This window comes from Coregonus clupeaformis, chromosome 7 (assembly GCF_020615455.1).
Source record: "Coregonus clupeaformis isolate EN_2021a chromosome 7, ASM2061545v1, whole genome shotgun sequence".
Lineage (NCBI taxonomy): Eukaryota > Metazoa > Chordata > Actinopteri > Salmoniformes > Salmonidae > Coregonus > Coregonus clupeaformis.
The window spans coordinates 20,461,383-20,489,149 of NC_059198.1; the positions used below are offsets into that span (position 1 = coordinate 20,461,383).

General features: G+C 42.4%; 1 protein-coding gene across 5 annotated transcripts in view; it reads left to right on the forward strand.

Moving 5' to 3' along the window:
- LOC121569846 (dnaJ homolog subfamily B member 6) overlaps positions 1-27,767 on the forward strand; it is a 49,345-nt gene that overhangs the window by 13,845 nt on the left and 7,733 nt on the right. For 2 of the 5 annotated variants that reach the window (XM_045221198.1, XM_045221199.1), the window contains exons 2-8: positions 3,570-3,687; positions 11,587-11,696; positions 13,422-13,496; positions 13,920-14,030; positions 20,005-20,154; positions 20,528-20,675; positions 20,949-21,019. In XM_045221198.1, coding sequence (XP_045077133.1) covers positions 3,623-3,687; positions 11,587-11,696; positions 13,422-13,496; positions 13,920-14,030; positions 20,005-20,154; positions 20,528-20,675; positions 20,949-21,019 — 730 coding nt within the window. In that variant the 5' untranslated portion in view covers positions 3,570-3,622. Of the gene's footprint in view, positions 1-3,569; positions 3,688-11,586; positions 11,697-13,421; positions 13,497-13,919; positions 14,031-20,004; positions 20,155-20,527; positions 20,676-20,948; positions 21,344-27,767 lie in introns of those variants that run through there. The other 3 variants (XM_041881083.2, XM_045221200.1, XM_045221201.1) reach the window with 3 other exon arrangements.

A 27,767-nucleotide genomic window follows, 5' to 3' on the forward strand; every position in this document is an offset into this window, starting at 1 on the left:
ATTTTGGGGAAGTTGCTAGAGGCAGGTCGATTTGTTGCTAAATTACGTTGTGATGTCATTGCGTGATGACGTCATTCCGTAATAACGTAAAACTGCGTCATTACGTAGAATACACAATAACGTTACTCAAATTGACTGGCCATCTCGGCGACAAATATGATTTGACATTTGTTAGTTTAGATTTGTTTGTTTATTATCACATTTGTATTTGTAAAAATAATATAAACACAACACATTTTATATGATCAGATATAATTAAAAAAAACACAACACATTGAATTAATGAACAATTACACATGACACATTACTGAACAATTACATTTGATTTATTTTCTTATTAACTAGTAAACCTACACATTCTGAACAATTATAGTTTTAAGCAGTGTATTGTTAGTTAGTTAACATGCTACCTAACTGATCAACAAGTGTAAGTACAAGCTAATAACAAGGTATATATGCCATCTTATTGAACAAGCAACTTAACTCAAATAATGATGTGTGCGCTAGGCATCTCTCTCCAGCTCTCTCCAGGTTATTGTGCTGCTTGGCTGGCCTGTGCACGAGCTGAGCGCCTGCTGCTGACGTCACTCACAATGCACTTTTGCAGCCAGGCACGTGTGTTGTGACTGAGTGTGTGACTGAGAAAATCGTTTTGGTGTCATTTAGAGGGGAAATGCGTGCATTTTAGCATTTGAGTCACTTTTCAAAAGTTGCTAAAAGTTCCAAATCAATTTTTAAAAGTAGCTAAATTTGTTGCTTGGTGCTGTTTGAAAAAAATGTTGCCAGGGTAGTCTGAAACGTTGCTAAATCTAGCAACAAAATTGCTAAATTGGCATCACTGCATGCAAGCGCACAAGGAAATTTGGCTAGGGTGGAAGAAATTATATAGTAAAACCTACAAAAGAGCAAATGTAAACCAGGGGAAAAAATGCACTACCCTCCTCTGTGCCCAATAAAATAACCACACAACCCTCCCCAAAGCAAAAAAAATAAGTTTGACAACCTTCCACTATTTTGGACCACCCCCCCAGTAAATTTCGATCTCTCCCTAATGCTATAATTGCTCATGCTTGGAAAGTGGTCAGACACACACACTGTTTTTGTATGGAATCAACCTGTTTTAAGGAGGATTTTATTAATTTTGATGTAATAGATACAGTGGGGAGAACAAGTATTTGATACACTGCCGATTTTGCAGGTTTTCCTACTTACAAAGCATGTAGAGGTCTGTAATTTTTATCATAGGTACAGTTCAACTGTGAGAGACGGAATCTAAAACAAAAATCCAGAAAATCACATTGTATGATTTTTAAGTAATTAATTTGCATTTTATTGCATGACATAAGTATTTGATACATCAGAAAAGCAGAACTTAATATTTGGTACAGAAACCTTTGTTTGCAATTACAGAGATCATACGTTTCCTGTAGGTCTTGACCAGGTTTGCACACACATGCAGCAGGGATTTTGGCCCACTCCTCCATACAGACCTTCTCCAGATCCTTCAGGTTTCGGGGCTGTCGCTGGGCAATACGGACTTTCAGCTCCCTCCAAAGATTTTCTATTGGGTTCAGGTCTGGAGACTGGCTAGGCCACTCCAGGACCTTGAGATGCTTCTGACGGAGCCACTCCTTAGTTGCCCTGGCTGTGTGTTTCGGGTCATTGTCATGCTGGAAGACCCTGCCACGACCCATCTTCAATGCTCTTACTGAGGGAAGGAGGTTGTTGGCCAAGATCTCACGATACATGGCCCCATCCATCCTCCCCTCAATACGGTACAGTCATCCTGTCCCCTTTGCAGAAAAGCATCCCCAAAGAATGATGTTTCCACCTCCATGCTTCACGGTTGGGATGGTGTTCTTGGGGTTTTACTCATCCTTCTTCTTCCTCCAAACACGGCGAGTGGAGTTTAGACCAAAAAGCTCTATTTTTGTCTCATCAGACCACATGACCTTCTCCCATTCCTCCTCTGGATCATCCAGATGGTCATTGGCAAACTTCAGACGGGCCTGGCTTGAGCAGGGGGACCTTGCGTGCGCTGCAGGATTTTAATCCATGACGGCGTAGTGTGTTACTAATTGTTTTCTTTGAGACTGTGGTCCCAGCTCTCTTCAGGTCATTGACCAGGTCCTGCCGTGTAGTTCTGGGCTGATCCCTCACCTTCCTCATGATCATTGATGCCCCACGAGGTGAGATCTTGCATGGAGCCCCAGACCGAGGGTGATTGACCGTCATCTTGAACTTCTTCCATTTTCTAATAATTGCGCCAACAGTTGTTGCCTTCTCACCAAGCTGCTTGCCTATTGTCCTGTAGCCCATCCCAGCCTTGTGCAGGTCTACAATTTTATCCCTGATGTCCTTACACAGCTCTCTGGTCTTGGCCATTGTGGAGAGGTTGGAGTCTGTTTGATTGAGTGTGTGGACAGGTGTCTTTTATACAGGTAACGAGTTCAAACAGGTGCAGTTAATACAGGTAATGAGTGGAGAACAGGAGGGCTTCTTAAAGAAAAACTAACAGGTGTGTGAGAGCAGGAATTCTTACTGGTTGGTAGGTGATCAAATACTTATGTCATGCAATAAAATGCAAATTAATTACTTAAAAATCATACAATGTGATTTTCTGGATTTTTGTTTTAGATTCCGTCTCTCACAGCTGAAGTGTACCTATGATAAAAATGTCAGACCTCTACATACTTTGTAAGTAGGAAAACCTGCAAAATCGGCAGTGTATCAAATACTTGTTCTCCCCACTGTATATACTGTAATTGTTAATTGAGTGCTAATTGGACCGTTAATATGTAAAGTTAATAAAGAGTGCACAGTGTGACTGGGGTGTCAGTGGGGGTTTAAGGTGCGGTAGTGGAGTGATGTTAACACTGTCTGGTGGATCATGCAGATGACTACTGGGGCTGCAAATTGACAGGGGAAGACGACGTCCCATAGAGATCAACTTATTCTAGAGTTTATTCTCTTTTCAAAGCTGCCTCCCACTGGCCACATTAAGCAGAGATGAAATGGAAGACTTGTATCGGATGGAAGTACTGTATATGTTTTGCCTGGTGCTCCAGGCCGCCTTTGATATAAGTAAAGACATGCTTATGAAAAGGGGGTCACTTGGGCGTTATGGCTGTTCTTCATTGGTCCTTCCCTAAGTAATCGTAAATCACACTTTCACTCTTACTTATAGCGGCAGGCCAGGGTATCCACTCTACCCCATCATTATGTAATATTAGAGCTAATGTTAGCTTAAGTCTTGTCCCCGGCTTCCCTCCCTCTCGCTCGCTCCCCTCTCTCTCTCTTTCTCGCTCACTCCCCCTTTGCTCTCTCGCTCAAGAGGGCTCTATTTTAAGGGCAGTTGATTACATTGTTTAGCTGTGCCACCCTGTGAAATACCCTGTTCCATCCCCTCCCCCCTCTTCTATCCTCACCCCGCTGGGCCTCGAGGGACGGGAGATTTCTTAGCTGTCACACATGGCTGCCTCTGTCACGGCCCCACTTTGTTGTGCTTTTCTCCTCCTTGAGTTCCTCCACATTGTGTGTTTTTAAACGGTGCTTTGCTCCCTCTGCAGAGCGACGGCTGAAGACGGTTGGCTAGAAGAAGGAGCCACAAAGAAAAACAGCCATGACAGAATACTACCAGATCTTAGGGGTCCAGAGAAACGCTTCGGCGGAGGACATTAAAAAAGCGTGAGTAACCTTGTCCGGCATGGCCTCTATTTTTACACGCGTGTCGACTTTAGTAATGTTGGACACTCTGAAGGATGTAGTAGACTAATTATAGAAACTGAGTAGAAACGGATAGAGTGCTAACCGCAATGCTTTAGAAGGTTTCCACTCTTATCACTCCTCTTCCTGTAACCTTGCTGAGTACCGCTGTCACAAACCTTCCTGTACACTCACACACCCGCACACACCCGCACACACACAGACACACTGAACAGCCCCGCTCACGTCCTGTGACCAATGTTTCCTATTGTCATTTGAAGACTGTCATTCGTATTGTTTTGCCAGTAATATGTTGTGAATAACAGACACACCTACTCCTCTTTTAAAACATCAGTATGACTGTGAGATTATGATATTCCCTTTTGTGCTGCTAGGCTTGGGAATCTAAGGTATGCTCGTTTTTTAGGGTTTGGCTGAAGTTAACACCAACTTCACTGTGAAGGGAGCGTTTTTCCTCTCTAGTTCTGTTTTTCAGTTTAAGTGTTGATTACAATGTAAACACAACTGTCTAAGTCACTAAAGGGACTGAGTAGTGGTAATTTAAACACAAGCAGTAGTCATATTAACTCTGTTTTTAATGCTGACTATCCTGCATTTGACCTTTTTAACTAGATAGATAGCACCCTAGACAAAGGTCAAAAGGTTAGGTAAATTGTGTAACCCCATCTCTCTGATACAATTGATACTCTTACCACTGGGCCACTTCTAACCGTGCCAATTTGAACTGCTTTACCTCAATCTTGGCGCCTCTTCACACTTAATACACTTTTCATAAAGATACCGTCTGTTACACATATTACTTAAATGTAAACTTGTGTACTTGCTACGTTTCGACATCTACCTCCAGAGGTAGTTCACGACACTCGCCAGACAGTTGCTCCCCTTGAAGCAGGGCAGTGTAAACAGAATTGTCTCGTTAAGCCAACACACCTACAATATAAATGTTAATAGCAGAGCAATGTTTTTGAAACAGCTGAAATGTAAAGACATTTTCCTAATATTTGAGACTTGTTTTATTGAGTTTTTATTTGAAGTTGCAGTAACAGCCTGCTACATTCTGAAATTGACTCAGTAGCTGCCGGCTGCACTGAGCCACGTAAAGCTATGGAAGCCCATCCCCATTCCTGATTTTTTTTACATTTACATTTTAGTCATTTAGCAGACGCTTTTATCCAGAGCGACTTACAGTTAGTGAGTGCATACATATATATATATATTTTTTTTTCATACTGGAATCGAAACCCACAACCCTGGCGTTGCAAATGCCATGCTCTACCAACTGAGCTACATCCCTGCCGGCCATTCCCTACCCTGGACGACGCTGGGCCAATTGTGCGCCGCCCCATGGGTCTCCCGGTCGGCTACGACAGAGCCTGGATTCGAACCAGGATCTCTAGTGGCACAGTGGCCTTAGACCACTGCACCACTCGGGAGACATGATCTGGTAGTAGGCTAACCTAACCAACTCCAGACCCTAGTTGTAGCGTATGACATAGTAAATCACCAGCTGTAAAACATTGTTTTATATTGGCTAGGATGGGACCAGATTATTTTTCTAATCAGGTCATATGGTTTAAAAATAAATACCCTGGAAAACTCCTGGCCCAGGGAGGATGAAAACATGAAAACCCTTTACACAGACAAAGAAACAACTGCGGTTGGACAAAAACTAACAGGGCTGAGCTAGCTGTATGCAGGTTTGCATCATGTAGGCCTTTGCATCTGTAATAAAAAATATACTCATACAGTATGTCATCACTATTGTGTTGATTGAGTAACCCCAGTCAATCATTTTGGATTAAAAAGGCCTAGGTAGCCGAGCCACCCGAAGTGTGAATATCAACTAAATTTGATCACATTCACATTTTCTCAGAACACAAAAATGTTTGCCTATTTTAGGCTATAAAAACATGGCGTTATGTTTCCCCAGGCCCCGATGTGATCAGAGCACATGGGCTTCTCTAGGCTACCTGCAGCTGTGGTTGTTATCAGTAGGCTACAGTTGATCAGACTGAAGTATTTATTGTGCACGTTGACAAATCATGAGGCATTTTATGAAAAGATGTTGGTGGCGGTTATGGGCTTCCATATAAAACAGCTTGTCGTGGTGAATTCACCTATATCCACATTTTCAGTCACAATTTGCTTTTACCACATGTAATGATTTGCATGATATTGATAAAAATGAAGGCTGGTTGGTTGTTATATTGTAAGGTAGGTCTACTGTACTTTTATATTCGTATGAGAGGGTTAATCGTTCATTTTTGATAAGCTAATGTTATTTGATGAAGACATGCTGTAGCAATTGTCTGCACATGCATGCTTCTGAATTGTTGCATTATTCAAGAGTTTAATATGGTTTGGTTGCATTATTCAATAATTTAATATGTTTTAGAAGAAAAGTTTCAGTCATTGTTGAATAGTTTGTGTTTACTGGATAGTGATTACTATGATATTTACGGTCAATTTGAGCTGCAGACCAAGAATGTCGCGTTGGCAGCCACAACGCTAGGTAAGGTAAAGCAAGGATGTACTGTGAATTGAAAAGTATAATTCTCTTTCGTCAAACCGCTCCTCAGACTCTCCTTCATATCTCGTAGTGAGAATCTTGTTTCTCATGGTCTGAGAGTCCTTTATGTGCCTTTAGCAAATTCCAAGCGGGCTGTCATGTGCCTTTTACTCAGGAGTGGCTTCCGTGTGGCCACTCTACCATAAAGGCCTGATTGGTGGAGTGCTGCAGAGATGATTGTCCTTCTGGAAGGTTCTCCCATCTCCACAGTGGAGCTCTGTCAGAGTGAGCATCGGGTTCTTGGTCACGCCACCCCACCAAGGCCCTTCTCCCCCGATTGCTCAGTCTGGCCGGGCACCCAGCTCTAGGAAGAGTCTTGGTGGTTCCAAACTTCTCCCATTTAAGGATGATGGAGGCTACAGTGTTCTTGGGGACCTTCAATGCTGCAGAAATGTTTTGGTACCCTTCCCCAGATCTGTGCCTCGACACAATCCTGTCTCGGAGTTCTACGGACAATTCCTTCGACCTCGGCTTGGTTTTTGCTCTGACATGCACTGTCAACTGTGCGACCTTTTATAGATAGTCATGTGCCTTTCCAAATCATGTCCAATCAATTGAATTTACCACAGGTGAGATTATGAGTTGTAGAAACAAGTTGTAGAAACATCTCAAGGATGATCAATGTAAACAGGATGCACCTGAGCTCAGTTTCGAGTCTCATGGCAAAGTGTCTGAATACTTATATAAATAAGGTGTTTCTGTTGAAAAAAATGTAAACCTGTTTTCGCTTTGTCATTATTGGGTATTGTGTGTAGATTGATGAGGATTTGTATTTATTTAATCAATCTTAGAATAAGGCTGTAACGTAACAAAATGTGGAAAAAGGGAAGGGGTCTGAATACTTTCCGAATGCACTGTATTCTCTCAGGCAGGCCCGGTCCTGGCCGTTCTGCCACCCTAGGCGGATTTTATACTGAACAAAATGTAAAGTGCTGATCCCATGTTTCATGAGCTGAAATAAAAGATCCCAGAAATTTTCCATACGCACAAAAAGCTTATTTCTCTCAAATGTTGTGCACAAATTTGTTTACATCCCTGTTAGTGAGCATTTTATCCTTTGTCAAGATAATCCATCCAACTGACAGGTGTGGCATATAAAGAAGCTGATTAAAGAATATGATCATTACACAGGTGCACCTTGTGCTGGGGATATGCCGTTTTGTCACACAACACAATGGCTGTCTCAAGTCTTGAGGGAGCGTGCAATTGGCATGCTGCCTGCAGGAATGTCCACCAGAGCTGTTGCCAGAGAATTTAATGTAATTTTCTCCACCATAAGCCACCTCCAACGTCATTTTAGAGAATTTGGTAGTACGTCTAACCAGCCTCACAACCGCAGACCACGTGTAACCACGCCACCCAGGACCTCCACATCCGGCTTCTTCAATGTGGGATCGTCAGAGGGGGAGGGGTGCTCAGGAGTATTTCTGTCTGTAATAGAGCTCTTTTGTAGGGAAAAACTCATTCTGATTGGCTGGGCCTGGCTCCCCAGTGGTTCGGCCTGGCTCCCAAGTGGGTGGGCCTATGCCCTCCCAGGCCCATGGCTGCGCACCTGCCTAGTCATGAAATCCATAGATTAGGGCCTAATGAATTTATTTCAATTGACTGATTTCCTTATATGAACTGTAACTGAGCATGTTGCGTTTAGATTTTTGTTCAGTATAGAATAGTGTAGCCTACAGTGTCAGCCCGCAATGGAATTTTATGGATGCCCATCTATGTGGTAGCCTACCGTTTTGTAAAACAGGCAGTTGCATTGGCTTTATTAGTCCTGATTCCTGTGACTAATCGTTTTGGCTATTTAAGCTCTGAATATCAGCTACCTAACTTTATCAGGAATTATCCTGAGCCTATTTGCAATGAGAATCCATGTGTTTACACAGCGGGAAATTCAGAACTCTTTTTATTTTTCACTATGATTAACTAATACAAACTTAAAATCACTGATTATCATGCCAATTTAGCCCACGGTCGAAACAAATTATGTACACTATATATACAAAAGTATGTGGACACCCCTTCAAATGAGTGGATTCTGCTATTTCAGCCACACCCGTTGCTGACAGGTGTATACAATTGAGCACACAGCCATGCAATTTCCATAGACAAACATTGTTAGTAGAATGGCCTTACTGAAGTGATCAGTGACAAATTTCAGTTTGTCAGTTTGTCAAATTTCTGCCCTGCTAGAGCTGCCCCGGTCAACTGTAAGTGCTGTTATTGTGAAGTGGAAACATCTAGGAGCAACAACGTCTCAGTCGCGAAGTGATACAAACTCACAGAACGGGACCGCCGAGTGCTGAAGCCTGTTGCGCGTAAAAATCGTCTGTCCTCGGTTGCAACACTCACTACCGAGTTCCAAATTGCCTCTGGAAGCAACGTTTGCAGAAGAACTGTTCGTCGGGAGCTTCATGAAATGGGTTTCCATGGCCGAGCAGCCGCACACAAGCCTAAGGGCACCATGCACAATGCCAAGCGTCGGCTGGAGTGGTGTAAAGCTTGCCGCCATTGGACTCTGGAGCAGTTGAAACGCGTTCTCTGGCGTGATGAATCACGCTTCACCATCTGACAGTCTGACAGATGAATCTGGGTTTGGAAGATGCCAGGAGAATGCTACCTGCCCAAATGCATAGTGCCAACTGTAAAGTTTGGTGGAGGAGGAATAATGGTCTGGGGCTGTTTTTCATGGTTCGGGCTAGGCCCCTTAGTTCCATTGAAGGGAAATCTTAACGCTACAGCATACAATGACATTCTAGACGATTCTGTGCTTCCAACTTTGTGGCAACAGTGTGGGGAAGGCCCTTTCCTGTTTCAGCATGACAATGCCCCTCTGCACAAAGCGAGGTCCATACAGAAATGGTTTGTCGAGATTGGTGTGAAAGAACTTGCCTGACCTGCAAAGAGCCCTGACCTCAAACCCATCGAATAACTTTGGGGATGAATTGGCACGCCGACAGCGAGTTTGTCCTAATCACCCAACATCAACGCCCGACCTCACTAATGCTCTTGTGGCTGAATGGAAGCAAGTCCCCGCAGCATTGTTCCAACATCTAGTGGAAAGCCTTCCCAGAAGAGTGGAGGCTGTTATAGCAGCAAAGGGGGGACCAACTCCATATTAATACCCATGATTTTGGAATGAGATGTGTCCACATACTTTTGGTCATGTAGTGAATATAAACCCCTGCATGACTGATTTTAAACCACCGCACAGCCATCTTGGTACTCCTCCATTGTAAAAAAAAAAAGAAAAAGATTTTGGAAGCTATAGAAATGCATTTATTAATGTCTACATTCGTTTTTGACACATTTATTCTATTACAGACATCTTTAATGCATAGGGCAAACTTTTAAATTCTATTATGTTAGCTAAACATACCCCCCCAAAAAAATAAATTATATATATATATATATAACATTTTTCTTGAAGTATTTTTTTTTTTAGATTACTAGTGTTACTGTCCCTACTACAACAACAAAAATACTTAAATACATGTAATTTTGTCTTTGAAACATTTAATTGAAATACTGTAGCATTTCATTCATTCCGATACCACTGCTCCAACTGGGGAGTGCCAATATGGCTGACCGGTAGCTACAAAGACTCTCAATGGCCAATAGATAGCATCAGCAATCCAGGGTTTATATACATAATTGGTTGAAACTCCTGGACAGCAGTTGTGAGTACCCTGATTTTCTATTCCAGATATTGTCCATTTTACTTTGACCTGTCCTGTTTGTTAACATGTCATATTCACATCGAAGCAAATTTTGTATTTGATTGGGCGCCATTTAGGCTAGGCTATTTGATCGGAGAAACGTGCATGATGTAAAAAGTATCTGTCTCATGACATTGTCATAAATTTGATCTCCAGCCTGTAGGATACAGAAAATGCAACTTTTTCTACTGTAGGCTATAGTCTACATAATTTATGTAAAAAAAGAAATGGAACATTTGTGGTGAGCCGCAGCGGTGCGTCTCTCCAACAACACCGTGGGGAGGCACCCTGGGCATGGATAATAAGTTGCGCCCCTGCCTTTGACAAAGTGGGTAGGCCAACTGCTTTTCACGGGGCGGCATCAGCGTTCACCTAAATAACCCATATGCCACTGGGTGAGAGAAATTTACATATTTGGCTGGCTGGCCCTGCGTTCAGGTGAGCGTGATGCTTTACGACCAAGATGTGGTTTACCTCAGGCCAGAAGCACCCTTCCAGTGCTGTTGTTTTTGTTTTTACCTGTAGGTAAGTTTTAACAGGGGCCATATGCATCAAGCATCTCAGAGTAGAAGTGCTGATCTAAAATCAGTTTAGCCTTTTAGATCATAATGAATAAGATTACATGGACAGGGAAGACCTCATCCTAGATCAGCACTCCTCCTCAGAGAAGCTTGACACCTATGGCCCCAAGTTTGCGTGGAGACCTAGGTCTTAATGTGCTCATTCACAGCAGAATATATTGTCATAAAAGACTAAATCCCTACTCTGTGGTCTCTATACAGCCCTATGGATGACCTCTGAGTCCGGGCATTCCTCCATAGTGCCTGTGGCTGCATCACAAATGTCACCCTATTTTCTATTGAGTGTGGGTCAAAAGTAGTGCACTATATAGGGAATAGGGTGCCATTTGGGATGCAGCCACTGGCTGCTACAGGCAGGCCTTAGTCAGGGAGAACTGCTGAATCAGCACAAACCGCTGTCCTGGACTGCAGAGCCATGAAGTTTACTCTGCCTCCCCTTTTTTTATACCCCTGCTGTGGAGGGGTGAGAATTGGGCTGACAGCCTTAAAAACGCCCTGCTGCTCTGCCTGCACTTTTGTCTTCTTGATTAATTAGGATATCTTCCTCATTCAGGGTTAATCATTAACATACAGCCTGAAAAGTGGACAATTCTTTCCAATTAAGTGTCACGAGAGGGGGTTGTGTCATTTTAATGGTGAAATCGGATTACTGAGTCTTTTTGAAATCCTCTGTTAATTGCTCAAACTGTTTGCTGAATTGCAAACGATCTGTTAAGAATTGATACTTGCACTCTCCTGGTCAGCCCTCAGTCATCAACCTACAATTTTATCAGCGAATGATAAAATAATACCTCTCAATCTAATTACTACTCATGGAAAACTATTGTATATTGATGGTTATACATAGTTCGTATTTGTTGTGTCATTATTAATGAATGGTGAGATTACCCATCTCCTTAGATGACAAATGACGGTGGTATCTTTTGGCTGTACATGTCTGTGCATGTGAGTCTATTTCTATGTGTAGAAAAATATATAATCTGCCATACTGTAGGTACAGAAAGCTAGCACTCAAGTGGCATCCAGACAAGAACCCGGACAACAAGGAGGACGCAGAGAGGAAGTTCAAAGAGCTTTCAGAAGCCTACGAGGTCCTGTCAGATGGTAAGACTCCCCCCACCTAAGACTCCTCACTATGGACAGTTTGAAATGCTAACACAAACGCTAATGCACATGTCAGGAATGCCCTCGGAACTGCCTCAATTCGTCAGGGCGTGGACTCTACAAGGTGTCGAAAGCGTTCCACAGGAATGTTGACTTCAATGCTTCCCACAGTTGTCAAGTTGGCTGGATGTCCTTTGGGTGGTGGACAATTCTTGATACACACGGGAAACTGTTGAGCATGAAAAACCCATATGTGGTTGTCCCACCTAACTATCTTAAGATTAATGCACTAACTGTAAATCGCGTCTGCTAAATGACTAAAATGTAAAAATTTACTCATACTGGTGCGCCTGGCACCTACTACCATACCCTGTTCAAAGGTACTTGCATCTTTTGTCTAGCACATTCACCCTCTGAATAGCACACATAAACAATCCATGTCTCAATTGTCTCAAGTCTTAAAAATCCTTCATTAACCTGTCTCCTCCCCTTCATCTACACTGATTTTTAAGTGGATTTAACAAGTGACATCAATAAGGGATCATAGCTTTCACCTAGATTCACCTGGTCAGTCTATGTCATGGAAAGAGCAGGTGTCCTTAATGTTTTGTACACTGTGTCCATTTTCGAAACGTTACAAGAACCCTTTTACACTAAAATGAGTAACATATTACGCGACTGCAACCTGTAAAATGTTATGATGTGGTGGACAGAAACCTATGCTAGCTAGCTACATAGCATGCACACATGAGGTCTAGGCCTACTTGATTAGTGATATCTCTCTGCTATACAGATTGTATGACTGATACAAATTATTTTAACAGGCCCTGGTCAAAAGTAGTGCACTACATAGGGAATAGGGTGCCATTTGGGAATCAGTTATAGGCCTGAGAGCACAACAGAGAACTGTAATGTCTTGATTTATTTGTCCCTGTTATGTACTGCTCTCCCAGCAACAGCAGCTAACAACAGGCCAGTAATTGTTTCCCTTCAAAGCGCACAATGTCAGGACCGTTTGTGCTGTGGAGTTACATACTTGAACATCGACTTTACTCTTTTGGTTCTCATACAAGCCTTTAAGTAGTCACTCTTGTTGTCGTTTGGCTTGTTCCACCTATCAAGTTCTGAAAATTTGAACCTGTTGGTGAAAGAAGAGCACAGGTGGAAGATTATCAGAGGTCTTAGAGGAAGGATCTTAAGACGGTTGAAAATAAGTGATTTCAACCAGTTTTGCAGTTGAAATGACATCTTTTCAATACGTTTTTCTCACTGGGTAGAAGAAAGGATCTTAAGACTGCGATCGAGAAACATTCAGTGAGTGTAGTTTGCGAACAAGCATCAAATCAATAGATTTCTGTATACATTATAACTCAGCTGGCAGTAATATGGAACCACTAAGACCATTTCACATGAACCTCGTGTATCAAATAATGAGAATGAGGCAGGATCTGTTTCATATCCAGGTAGCTATTATTATCCAAAGGTCGCAGCGAGCTTTACTTTAGATGGAGAACAGAAATTACACTTTGTCAAGTTCAAAGTGTCCCAAATGGCACCCTATTCCATAGTGTACTACTTTTGACCAAGGTCAGACCAGGGCCCATGGGGCTCTGGTCAAAAGTAGTGTACTGCATAGGGAATAGGTTGCCATTTGGGACACGTCCACAGTGACTATTGCCTGACCGCTTCAGATCTCTTAATCCCTCCTTTTCTTCTTATCCCTAGCAAACAAGAAGACCCAGTATGATCGATATGGTAAAGAAGGCTTAGCTGGAAACGGAGGCGGAGGGGGAGGAAGAGGTATACATTACTCTTCATGTTTTGATATGTAGCCTCTCTAAGAAATATGGAGGTTAAACATGTATATTAAATGATACAGTAATATATGATGTTATGACACAATGTCTGAAATACCACATAAAGCTAGCTAGCATGCCAAGGAGAAGTGTTTTGCTTCTACCAATGTACAGCCCAATGGGGTCAACTTCAGTGTGTTACCATAAATCTGACAGGGCAATACCAACCTTGCTCTTTTTTCTGAGGACTCAAAACCATTAGCTATCAACTAAACCTCGTAGTGCCATGCTACCCTCATCGTGCCCTTGAATAATTGAACTATGTTTAGATCACCATGTGTACTACATGACCAGGAATATTTTGCTCTGCTATCACTCAATAACTCTCATTGTATGTTCTTAGTTGATGATTCTCTGTTTCTTCCAGGAGGGCGTTATCACAACGGTGATCACTTCAGTGGTGGGTTCACATTCCGTAATCCAGAAGATGTCTTCAGGGAATTCTTCGGGGGTCGAGATCCATTTGCAGATTTCTTCGGTAAGTCTTTTCCCCCCACTGAGGCCAGAGAATGCCTAGAGCGAGCCTAGCTCCCAGAGAAGCCAATGGAATTGCCCTTATCCTATAGAGTGGAAAGAGAGTGACTGAGGAGAGAGAGAAAGAGGGAGAGAGAGGAGGATGGAGCCATACTTTGGTACACTTTGACTACTTTATTATTTACAATTCATCCAAGTTTGCTGTATATCGGATGTGAGGTTGTTAAAAGTAAAACCTCAAAACACTCAAGTCTTATCCCTATGTAGATAATAGTAAATATCTAGAGGAATCTATCACTTTAGCGTTGACAAAACAGATATGGCTTTGATAAACAAAACTGAAGCAGGCATTGAGATGAAGTTGATCTACGCTGCCTCGAGCGAGGTCTGTGCTTTTTAATTCCTGGAACACTCCTGACCTTTTCACTAATTCCGTTCTAAACCCCTGTGGACATGCAACTAATTGTGTGCCAATCTGGGTCAGCCTTGCTGGCTGGATAAGAGAGACTAGGCTGTTTGCTGCCCTGCCTGACTATAGTGTTATATAGCAGTTACAGAGAGTTGTACAGAGAACTGGCTACACTGCAGACTGATCAGGGGTAACTGAGGTAGCCAGGATGGGGAAATTAACACCATCCACCAGCGAAATGCTGGTAGATTTTGGCATTAGCTGGTATGTCTATTCTTACCAGCCACATTGGCGGGTGGTCACACAGAGCGTTTTGGAGCATTTTTTATTTATTTTTATCCAAAGCCCACGATTTGAGTGTGTGTGTGTCAGCTCTGGAAGAGAGAATCTCAATGCTACAGTGGTGAAAGTGGGGTGGGGTTCAATATTTGGTTCAAACAATAGAGAGAAAGATGGAGACCTTGCCGGCTGGAACAGGTATAAAACATGCTCTGATATCCACGTCTGTCTCTGTGTGTGTGTTCTTTGAAATCACTTTCAATCAATTTCAAAACCATTCAATACATGTTGTTTTAACAGTACAAAGCACGTGCATGCATCTTCTGTGATTTATCTTTATTATTTCTTTTTTGGGGGGAAAATAAATGTGGCTTGTAAACAAATTGAGTTGTCTGGTAGAATTTGGGCAGCCACTGCGGCTAGTGGACCAAAAAGTTAATTTCCAACCCTGGAGGTGTAGCCTCCATAAACACATACCCATACACTCTAGCCTGACACCCAGGACTGTCTAGCCTGACCGTGGGGTAGCCTGACACCCAGGACTGTGCTCAGAGTGCCATCTAGTCTAACAGTGTAGTAGCCTGGGTGTGACTCAGGACTTCAGCAGTCAGTTGACCCGTCCTGTGTTTTATTAGTCTTAGCAGGACCCCAGGCTGCTGCTGTGTCTAGTGACTGACAGACTGACTGACAGACCCCCAGCACCAGATGGCATAATGACAGCCAGCCATACAATCACCATGCCTCTGGCTAGAGGGGCTATAGGGTAGGTACTGTATAGCCATAGGACTGGCTTTCGAGAGAAAACAACAACAGCCATTGCATCCTTTAGTCTCTTCCAACCACAGACTGGATAGCCAGGATGGTCTGGGTTCAAATTCAAGTTTACGAGCAAACAGGGACACCTATTAAGCCAGGACCAAAGTATGGTTCTCCATGCCATCAGCCTAGCAGGTACTATCCTCTTACCGACAGCATTGAGGACATGCTGTCTGATGCTGCTGCTGGACACTGCCAACATGGGAGTAAACAGCAACAGCTGTCCTCTGCACTCTGTGGATGCGTCCCAACTGGCACCTTATTCCCTATATAGTGCACTACTTTTGCCCAGAGCTCAATGGACCCTGGTCAAAAGTAGTGCGCTTTATAGGGTGTAGGCATGGTTGGGGAGTAACTGATTACAAAAAAACTGTAGTCAGTTACTTTACCAGCAAGAATATTGTAATCAGATTACAGATACTTTTGAAAAATGAGGTGATTACTTTTAAATTCAGAAAGGATGTTTGCGAAAAAAGACATTGACACCTTTCTGTTTTCTCAATGACATTCAATCCAGCATTGAAAATAGGGGCAAGTTTAAGTTTGTTAACCTGAGCGTGTATGACCACAAGTCAGAGACTACTATGATGACATACCAAATGTGTTTGATGGATCCTTTTTATCTTTTTATAATGCCTCTTAAGGGTAAAGTAGCCCAAAAGTAACTGAAGGTAATCAGATGACGTCTGTGTTTTAAAGATGCCCTGGGCATTTATACAGAGCGAAGTCATACTGCATAGTTTACACACAGAAACAACAAAGCAGTATCAACCTCGGAGCTTCCTGTGTACTCCTACACAACACACATTCATCAAGTATTATTTTAACCCCTCCCCTGTTTCACATGTGTTTCCACACACACAGACACATGCGTCTGATGCTATTACAACTGGTCTTATTTTAATACAGAAGCTATTTTTGAAAGCATTCCAGCTGAATGATGTAGGCTCTCATATCCGTCCGCTGTCTGAGGCTCGCCTCCATATTTAGAGCTCTGTGGGTGAACCGTGGATGCCTCGCTGTCATTCGCTGAGCAGATACAGGCTTTTACACCACTGGCTGAGCCAATAGGCTCCCTACTACGACACGTCTCCCATTGGTCAAAACAACACCTTCCTTAACCCCAAGTCACCTAACATTAGCTGAGTTTAGCAATAGCTTTCAAAGGCCATTTTCAAGTCAGTATATTGTAAATAGCCCTGCTACATTAAATCCTTTCCTAACGAAATAAGTCACATCAAGGAACACCGAGATAAAGAAGAAGACGGTCCGGAGGTTCAAGGGTTTTAATCCTAGATCATAAATTATATTGTGGTCAACCTCGTTAGAAACATCTTCCATGCTCAGCTGCATCCCATATGGCACCCTATTCCTTACGTAGTGCACTACTTTTGACCAGGGCCCATAGTCATAAGCTCTGGTGAAAAGTAGTGCACTATATACAGTTGAAGTCGGAAGTTTACATACACCTTAGCCAAATACATTTAAACTCAGTTTTCCACAATTCCTGACATTTAATCCTAGTAAAAATTCCCTGTCTTACGTCAGTTAGGATCACCACTTTATTTTAAGAATGTGAAATGTCAGAATAATAGTAGAGTGATTTATTTCAGCTTTTATTTCTTTCAAAACATTCCCAGTGGGTCAGAAGTTTACATACACTCAATTAGTATTTGGTAGCATTCCCTTTTTAAATTGTTTAACTTGGGTCAAACGTTTCGGGTAGCCTTCCACAAGCGTCCCACAATAAGTTGGGTGAATTTTGGCCCATTTCTCCTGACAGAGCTGGTGTAACTGAGTCAGGTTTGTAGGCATCCTTGCTTGCACACTCTTTTTCAGTTCTGCCAACACATTTTCTATAGGATTGAGGTCAGGGCTTTGTGATGGCCACTCCAATACCTTGACTTTGTTGTCCTTAAGCCATTTTGCCACAACTTTGGAAGTATGCTTGGGGTCATTGTCCATTTGGAAGACCCATTTGCGACCAAGCTTTAACTTCCTGACTGATGTCTTGAGATGTTGCTTCAATATATCCACATAATTTTCCTTCCTCATAATGCCATCTATTTTGTGAAGTGCACCAGGCCCTCCTGCAGCAAAGCACCCCCACAGCATGATGCTGCCACCCCCGTGCTTCACGGTTGGGATAGTGTTCTTCGGCTTGCAAGCCGCCCCATTTTTCCTCCAAACATAACGATGGTCATAATGGCCAAACAGTTCTATTTTTGTTTCATCAGACTAGAGGATATTTCTCCAAAAATTACGATCTTTGTCCCCATGTGCAGTTGCAAACCGTAGTCTGGCTTTTTTATGGCGGTTTTGGAGCAGTGGCTTCTTCCTTGCTGAGCGGCCTTTCAGGTTATGTCGATATAGGACTCGTTTTACTATGGATATAGATACTTTTGTACCTGTTTCCTCCAGCATCTTCACAAGGTCCTTTGCTGATGTTCTGGGATTGATTTGCACTTTTCGCACCAAAGTACATTAATCTCTAGGAGACAGAACCTTCCTGAGCGGTATGACGGCTGCGTGGTCCCATGGTGTTTATACTTGCATACTATTGTTTGTACAGATGAACGTGGTACCTTCAGGCGTTTGGAAATTGCTCCCAAGGATGAACCAGACTTGTGGAGGTCTACAATGTTTTTTCTGAGGTCTTGGCTGATTTCTTTTGATTTTCCCATGATGTCAAGCAAAGTGGCATTGAGTTTGAAGGGAGGCCTTGAAATACATCCACAGGTACACCTCCAATTGACTCAAATTATGTCAATTAGCCTATCAGAAGCTTCTAAAGCCATGACGTCATTTTCTGGAATTTTCCAAGCTGTTTAAAGGCACAGTCAACTTAGTGTATGTAAACTTCTGACCCACTGGAATTGTGATGCAGTGAATTATAAGTGAAATAATCTGTCTGTAAACAATTGTTGGAAAAATTACTTGTGTCACGCACAAAGTAGATGTCCTAACCGACTTTCCAAAACTATAGTTTGTTAACAAGAAATTTGTGGAGTGGTTGAAAAACGAGTTTTAATGACTCCAACCTAAGTGTATGTAAACTTCTGACTTCAACTGTAGGGAATAGGGTGCCAGTTAGGACGCACCCCCAGTTCCATTACAGTGGAGACCTCCTGCCGTGCTGGGGGTGTCACTACAGTGGAGACCTCCTGCCGTGCTGGGGGTGTCACTACATTGTGGTGGGGGTCAGTCCATTTGAGATGCACAATTCAATAAAGGGAGGCCTTATGGAGAGCTTGCTGCTGGGTTTATTACGGACCTCTCTAAGGGGAGAGGGAGTGTGACTGAGTCCTCAGGGTCCTCATGCATAAACAGTCCAATTAATACATGAATTATGAAATTACATTTTGTGGTGGATTGGAGAGCGGAAGCAGCAGGGGATTATTCTTTCTAACGGGAATGGCAGGTATTTTTCTCTGCACTCTCACGTCTGTCCCTATGGGAGGGAGGGTCTCCCATGTGACTACTGAAGCCATTTCTGGTTAAGACTAACACAAACCGCTAAATGATGTGTGAATTATATGATGTGAGTTATATGATGTGCTAAATGATTGAACTCTTATTTTAAAAAATTATAATTATATAGTCGGTTGAAAATGAAACCAAAACCCCTCAAATATTATTTGTGATATATCATCAGACATTTCCTTTCAAAATGTCTGTAGGTTAATGCACTTAGTGAATAATCTAGCTCAATTTATAAATATGTATTTATACTGAACAAAAATATAAATGCAACATGTAAGGTCTTGGTCCCATGTTTTGTGAACTGAAATAAAAGATCCCAGAAATGTCCGTAAAGTACAAAAGTGTATTTCTCTCAAATGTTGTGCACAGATTTGTTTACATCCCTGTTAGTGATCATTTCTCCTTTGTCGATAATCCATCCACCTGACAGGTGTGGCATATCAAGAAGCTGATTTAAACAGCATGATCATTACACAGTTGCAGTTTGTGCTGGGGACAATAAAAGGCCACTCTAAACTGTGCAGTTTTGTCAAACAACGCAATGCCACAGATGTCTCAAGTTTTGAGGGAGCATGCAATTGGCATGCTGACTGCAGGAATGTCCACCAGAGCTGTTGCCAGATAATTTAATGTTAATTTCTCTACCATAAGCCGCCTCAACGTCGTTTTAGAGAATTTGGCAGTACGTCCAGTCGGCCTTACAACCACAGTCCATGTGTAACCATGCCAGCCCAGGACCTCCACATCTGGCTTCTTCACCTGCGGGATTGTCTGAGACCATCCACCCGGACAGCTGATGAAACTTTGGGTTTGCACAACCAAAGAATTTCTGCACAAATTGTCAGAAACCGTCTAAGGGAAGCTCATCTGCGTGCTCGTCGTCCTCACCAGGGTCTTGACCTGACTGCAGTTTGGTGTCGTAACAGCTATGTGGGTGAAAGTAAACTTGAACTTGACTAATGTGTTGTCATTGTCTCTCCCCTCTCCCCAGCGGACGATGACTTCTTCGGTGGGGGACACAGGCAGCGGGGGGGGAACCTGAGCAGGACCGGAGGACCCTTCTTCCACGGGTTCGGGGGCTTCCCCCCCTTCGGGTCGGGCTTCACAGGGTTTGATTCAGGTGCACTTCCCCTGCAGCACGGTAATACTTAAAATATGTGTGTACTAAAACTCTGGTTAAACTTAACCTTCTCCTCACAGAAGTTGTTACAACATAAATCATGTTATAATTCACTCATCCCCATCTATTTGAAATGTTACTACGCCTTTCTTTCACGGGTGTGTTTGTAAGACAAATGTCACCCAGAGAGCTGAAACATTTAATTTATGTTACTTTCCCTTTATTGAGAACTCTCTTGATGTTATCACAAAGTTCTTAGCTACAGACTCAGTTGAGATCAAAATGTCAAAAGGAGAAATGGTGGGATATTGGTGTTTACATGGGTGGGATTTGGAGTGTGTATATGAGAGAGTGACCAGTAAAATGAAATGCTCTGTGTGTGTGTCCCTCCTAGGTTTCACCTCCCTGGGACATATGGGTGGAGGAGGCTTCGCCGCGTTTTCCTCTTCATCTTTCGGGGGTGGAGGTGGAGGAGGAATGTGCTCCCGCTCGGTGTCTACCTCCACCAAGTTCATTAACGGCAGACAAATCACCACGAAACGGTACAGCACCACACTGCACAGCACAGCTCAGCACAGCACAGCTAGTCAGTCAATGAAATCAATGCTTCACTGACTTGTCCTCACCCTGTGTTAAAGGGTTTCCTCAAAATAAAAACAAACAGGATTTTCCTAGGATGTTGTCCTTTTAACATTGGCTGTAGTCGATTCATCAACACAGTTTTGAATAGTGAAAAACAGTAACACTTAACAATAAGGTTATGATTTAAAATAACTCTGTTGTCTTTAGTTCTAAGTCTGTTTTATCTCCTGCAGTATTGTGGAGAATGGCCAGGAGAGGGTGGAGGTGGAGGAGGACGGTCAGCTAAAGTCTCTATCCGTCAACGGTAAGGAGCAGCTCCTAAGACTGGATAACAAGTGATAACCTCTGCACAACGTTTGAAATACTCACACCTGACCTGGAAACAAACTAAACTAACTCAGCGTGACAGTGCTGCTCAGGGTCGCGACCTTACGGCGGTTGGTTTCTCTCCTCTCTCTCTCCCCTGTTGACATTCGTAGTTAACATGTCTCATGGCGAGGAAATGTGTTCTCAACTGAGTTTAGCCGCAGGAGCGAGGGACGTTCAAATACGGTTGTATTTATTCCCGTTTTACCTTTTGTTTTGGGACCATTCTCTTACTAGGACCACTGTTTATTACTGATTTGTACTATTCATTTATTTTGCTGTATTGCAGTTTTTCTATGGGTGGACTTCTTGGCCTTTTAGTTCTAGAAGCCAAGGGCACAAGCTGTACATTTGATCAAAGCATTTGACTGCTTTGCTTTTGTTCATTTGAACTATTTTATTAACTGTCGAATTATCTCAGCCTTAACCCTTTGCCTATTTTTTTCAACTCAAACCACGCCTCTCTAACCTGTACACCATTTTCATATTCATATGTTTCAGATGAACACTTTTAGATGATTAATACATTGATATAGTATTCATATGCATTTGTTTTTGCTTTCTGTTTGTTTGTTTTGGAATAGGAGTGTTTCTTTCATCTCTGCATGATTGCCAATGACAAGGCTGTTCATGTTCTGACTAACTCTTTCATCAATTCATCATAAACAAAAAACAGAGACTATATACAGTACCAGTTAAAAGTTTGGACACACCTACTCATTCAAGGGTTTTCTTTATGTTGACTATTTTTTACATTGTAGAATAATAGTGAAGACATCAAAACTATGAAATAACACATATGGAATCATGTAGTAACCAAAAAAGTGTTAAACAAATCAAAATATATTTTATATTTGAGATTCTTCAAATAGCCACTGTTTGCCTTGATGACAGCTTTGCACACGCTTTGCATTCTCTCAACCAGTTTCACCTGGAATGCTTTTCCAACAATCTTGAAGAAGTTCCCACATATGCTGAGCACTTGTTGGCTGCTTTTCCTTCACTCTGCAGTCCGACTCATCCCAAGCCATCTCAATTGGGTTGAGGTTGGGGGATTGTGGAGGCCAGGTCATCTGATGCAGCACCATCACTCTCCTTCTTGGTAAAATAGCCCTTACACAGCCTGGAGGTGTGTTGGGTCATTGTCCTGTTGAAAAACAAATGATAGTCCCACTAAGCACAACCCAGATGGGATGGCGTATCGCTGCAGAATGCTGTGGTTGCTATGCTGGTTAAGTGTGCCCTGAATTCTAAATAAATCACAGACAGTGTCACCAGCAAAGCACTCCCACACCATCACACCTCCTCCTCCATGCTTCACGGTGGGAACCACACATGCGGAGATCATCCATTCACCTACTCTGCGTCTCACAAAGACACGGCGGTTGGAACCAAAAATCTCAAACTTGGACTCATCAGACCAATGGACAGATTTCCACCGATCTAATGTCCATTGCTCGTGTTTCTTGGCCCAAGCAAGTCTCTTCTTGTTATTGGTGTCCTTTAGTAGTGTTTTATTTTGCAGCGATTCGACCATGAAGTCCTGATTCACGCAGTCTCCTCTGAACAGTTGATGTTGAGATGTGTCTGTTACTTGAACTCTGTGGAGCATTTATTTGGGCTGCAATATCTGAGGCTGCTAACTCTAATTAACTTATCCTCTGCAGCAGAGGTAACTCTGGGTCTTCCTTTCCTGTGGCGGTCCTCATGAAAGCCAGTTTTATCATAGTGCTTGATGTTTTTTGCGACTGCACTTGAAGAAATGTTCAAATTCTTGACATTTTCCTTATTGACTGACCTTCATGTCTTAAAGTAATGTTGGACTGTCGTTTCTCTTTGCTTATTTGAGCTGTTCTTGACAAAATATGGACTTGGTCTTTTACCAAATAGGGCTATCTTCTGTATACCCCCCTACCTTGTCACAAAGCAAATGCATTAAGAAGGAAATAAATTCCACAAATTAACTTTTAAGAAGGCACACCTGTTAATTGAAATGCATTCCAGGTGACTACCTCATGAAGCTGGTTGAGAGAATGCCAAGAGTGTGCAAAGCTGTCATCAAGGCAAAGGGTGGCTATTTGAAGAATCTCAAATATAAAATATATTTAGATGTGTTTAACACTTTTTTTGGTTACTACATGATTCCATATGTGTTAATTCATAGTTTTGATGTCTTCACTATTATTCTACAATGTAGAAAATAGTAAAAATAAAGAAAAACCCTTGAATGAGTAGGTGTGTCCAAACTTTTGACTGGTACTGTATATACAGTGGGGAAAAAAAGTATTTAGTCAGCCACCAATTGTGCAAGTTCTCCCACTTAAAAAGATGAGAGAGGCCTGTAATTTTCATCATAGGTACACATCAACTATGACAGACAAAATGAGATAAGAAAATCCAGAAAATCACATTGTAGGATTTTTAATGAATTTATTTGCAAATTATGGTGGAAAATAAGTATTTGGTCACCTACAAACAAGCAAGATTTCTGGCTCTCACAGACCTGTAACTTCTTCTTTAAGAGGCTCCTCTGTCCTCCCTCGTTACCTGTATTAATGGCACCTGTTTGAACTTGTTATCAGTATAAAATACACCTGTCCACAACCTCAAACAGTCACACTCCAAACTCCACTATGGCCAAGACCAAAGAGCTGTCAAAGGACACCAGAAACAAAATTGTAGACCTGCACCAGGCTGGGAAGACTGAATCTGCAATAGGTAAGCAGCTTGGTTTGAAGAAATCAACTGTGGGAGCAATTATTAGGAAATGGAAGACATACAAGACCACTGATAATCTCCCTCGATCTGGGGCTCCACGCAAGATCTCACCCCGTGGGGTCAAAATGATCACAAGAACGGTGAGCAAAAATCCCAGAACCACACGGGGGGACCTAGTGAATGACCTGCAGAGAGCTGGGACCAAAGTAACAAAGCCTACCATCAGTAACACACTACGCCGCCAGGGACTCAAATCCTGCTGTGTCCCCCCTGCTTAAGCCAGTACATGTCCAGGCCCGTCTGAAGTTTGCTAGAGTGCATTTGGATGATCCAGAAGAGGATTGGGAGAATGTCATATGGTCAGATGAAACCAAAATAGAACTTTTTGGTAAAAACTCAACTCGTCGTGTTTGGAGTACAACGAATGCTGAGTTGCATCCAAAGAACACCATACCTACTGTGAAGCATGGGTGTGGAAACATCATGCTTTGGGGCTGTTTTTCTGCAAAGGGACCAGGACGACTGATCCGTGTAAAGGAAAGAATGAATGGGGCCATGTATCGTGAGATTTTGAGTGAAAACCTCCTTCCATCAGCAAGGGCATTGAAGATGAAACGTGGCTGGGTCTTTCAGCATGACAATGATCCCAAACACACCGCCCGGGCAACGAAGGAGTGGCTTCGTAAGAAGCATTTCAAGGTCCTGGAGTGGCCTAGCCAGTCTCCAGATCTCAACCCCATAGAAAATCTTTGGAGGGAGTTGAAAATCCGTGTTGCCCAGCGACAGCCCCAAAACATCACTGCTCTAGAGGAGATCTGCATGGAGGAATGGGCCAAAATACCAGCAACAGTGTGTGAAAACCTTGTGAAGACTTACAGAAAACGTTTGACCTGTGTCATTGCCAACAAAGGGTATATAACAAAGTATTGAGCAACTTTTGTTATTGACCAAATACTTATTTTCCACCATAATTTGCAAATAAATTCATAAAAAATCCTACAATGTGATTTTCTGGAATTTCTTTTCTCATTTTGTCTGTCATAGTTGACGTGTACCTATGATGAAAATTACAGGCCTCTCTCATCTTTTTAAGTGGGAGAACTTGCACAATTGGTGGCTGACTAAATACTTTTTTTCCCCACTGTATATATATATCTATATTGTATATACAGGGGATTGTGTGTACTTTGTAAAGAAAAAAACAATGATAAATGTTTCAGAATTGGTCAATAAATCTCAGCATGACCCCTTTATAAGGGCTGTTGCATTCACAATTAATGTGTGTGTGATGATTCTGTTTGGCTTGAGTGACACCTTCACGACCCCCACCCCACTCCCTCAATGTGTGTGTGCTTACTTGATGACCCCTGCTTAACACAAACACACAGAGAAAAGGAAACCACCCTCACTGTTTTAAAAAAAAAATCACTCATCACGTCACACTCACGTGTTCATTTTAACCTACTTATAAAATAGTTTTACTGCTAAGCTAATCGATTACACCTGCATTTTTGTAGTGGTTCATCATATCAAATTCATTCAGTGATAGCTGTCTCTTCATGGACTATCAATATAGAATAATTAGCTAGCATCAACGAAAGAGACACTATGGCAGTATTAGTTGCCTTTGGTCAAGAATGTTCATCTCAACAAAAGGTACGTATTCCTACACACACACTCTCACCCCTCTTGAATCCATTAAGCTGTGTCCCATGTCCTCCCTTGCCCTCCTAGTTGCAGTAAATGTGTTGATGTGTTTGTTTAGAGAATGGGTGTCATACACATCCTCACCTCAGCGTTTCACTGGCCTTCGCAGCATTGTGGCTGCGTCCCAATTGGCACCCTATTCCCTATATAGTGCACTAAATAGGGAAAAGGGTGCCATTTGGGACGCAGACGGTGTCTGTTTTGTCCTTCATCTAGCAACATGTAATCTGTTTATCAGATGTGATTACCAGTGTGTTGTCTATAAACCATAGGTTTAAAACAAATCAGCACTGCTTCAATGTTCAATGCAATGTGTTATTATGGAGACTGGGCTGCTTTTTCAAATGGTACCCTGTTACCTACATAGTGCACTACTTTTGACCAGAGCCCTATGGTCCCTGGTCAAAAGTAGTGCACTATATAAGGAATAGGGTGCCATTTGGTATATAAGGAATAGGGTGCCATTTGGGACGCAACCCGGGTTTGCTGCTAAATGACGTAAATGTAAATGTAATGTAATGTATTGTCCCTTAGCACTGGGCAGTTGTGTTCAGATGCTGTGCAGCCGTGCCACTGTTTGATACTGGCAGTGGGTATAGATGGTGGCAGACTGGCAGCAGTTGCCACAAGGGTTTACAGCTGTTTATTATGCCCTGCAGCAGAAGGGAAGTGTGTGTTTTGAGGGTGTGTATTTGGGTGTGTGCGTGTAAAACACAGGTCAGTCGTGCACAGCAGTTCTGAGGAATGTGCTAAAAGGGGGTCAGTTTATTTACACAAGCTTCAGTGCATTTTTGTGAGAGGCGTTACATTACGGGATAAAGCTGTCACTGTGGAGCAACGAAAGCAGAGAGAACAGGTCTGTCGACCCAGTTTACTGTCCCATTTATGTTTTGTGTAAGAACTACCATCCTCTCATAGGAAACTGTTCTAAACTAAAGAAGCAATACATATAGGCACATGGTAATACACCCTTATCTGACCTTTCTTGGGTTGTATTCATTAATGCACACTGTCGCAAAACATTTTGCAACGGAAAACGATAACAAGCGTTTCTTATTGGACAAGCTCAGGTAGTCCCTCCTTGTTTCAATCTGTTTTCTTCCATTTGGTGCCTAGTCAATACGATCCTGTATTTCACAATTTTGGCTTACAGCGCTATTTGTCCTTCAAATTCCTTCTCAGCTGTGGTAGCCATTTCTCCCTCACTCTGCTGCTCTGTTGATGGTTTTAATTCTCACCTGAAGGTTGATTGAAGTGGTGGCTGCGTTGCTAGGTGACACTGTGGCCTTGTCCTTGTGGCTGCCTGGCTCAGTTTACCTCTGTTGAGTGTCTGTGTGTGCGTGTGAATGTGAGGAGATGTGCTGATGAGTGGAGGAGATTATCGAACCCTCCACTGTGGTAGAGCTGACAGGGTAAAGAGAGTAAGGCCCCTGGCTAAATACCGGGACTATCACTGCTGTTAAAAATGTTTACAATTCCTGTTAAGGCCTTGCATTCAATTGAATTAGAACACACCTTGCCCTCGTGGGAGATTTGTTTTTATATTTTAAGGTAAAAAAAAGCATCATGAATTAGTCTTCCCATTTGCTTTTTAATAACTGTTTGAGCCAGTAATTATGAAAACATAAAATGTATGTAGGGCTTGAATATATTGATTTCCTCCAGTGTAATGAAATTACGGTAGGAAGTATTTTTCCACGGTGCAATAGCTCCTCCTGCTGACTGAAAACTGCCATTGCATTTATTTGTTAAAACACAATAGTACACAACGGTATTTTCTTATGATTAAATAATTGAATCTGCATTTATTACAAACTAATGATATGTTATACACAACAAATGTTGAAATGTAGGCCTGAAGACAATCCGGAAGATAATTAAGGTAATTAAGCAATTAACATCCTTTCATGCTTAGGGTCATGTATAAAAATGCTGGGCAGGCCATACTTTTGGATACCATGGTTATGCCCCCATAGGATGACAATGCCCCAATCCACAGGGCATGAGTGGTCACTGAATGGTTTGATAAGCATGAAAACGATGTAAACCATATGCCATGGCCGTCTCTGTCACCAGATCTTAACCCGATTGAACACTTATGGGAGATTCTGGTGCTGTGCCTGAGACAGCATTTTCCATCAACAACACCAAATGTATGGTATTTCTTGTGGAAGAATGGTGTCGCCTCCCACCAACAGCGTTCCAGACACTTGTAGAATCTATGCCAAGGTGCATTGAAGCTGTTCTGGCTCGTGGTAGCC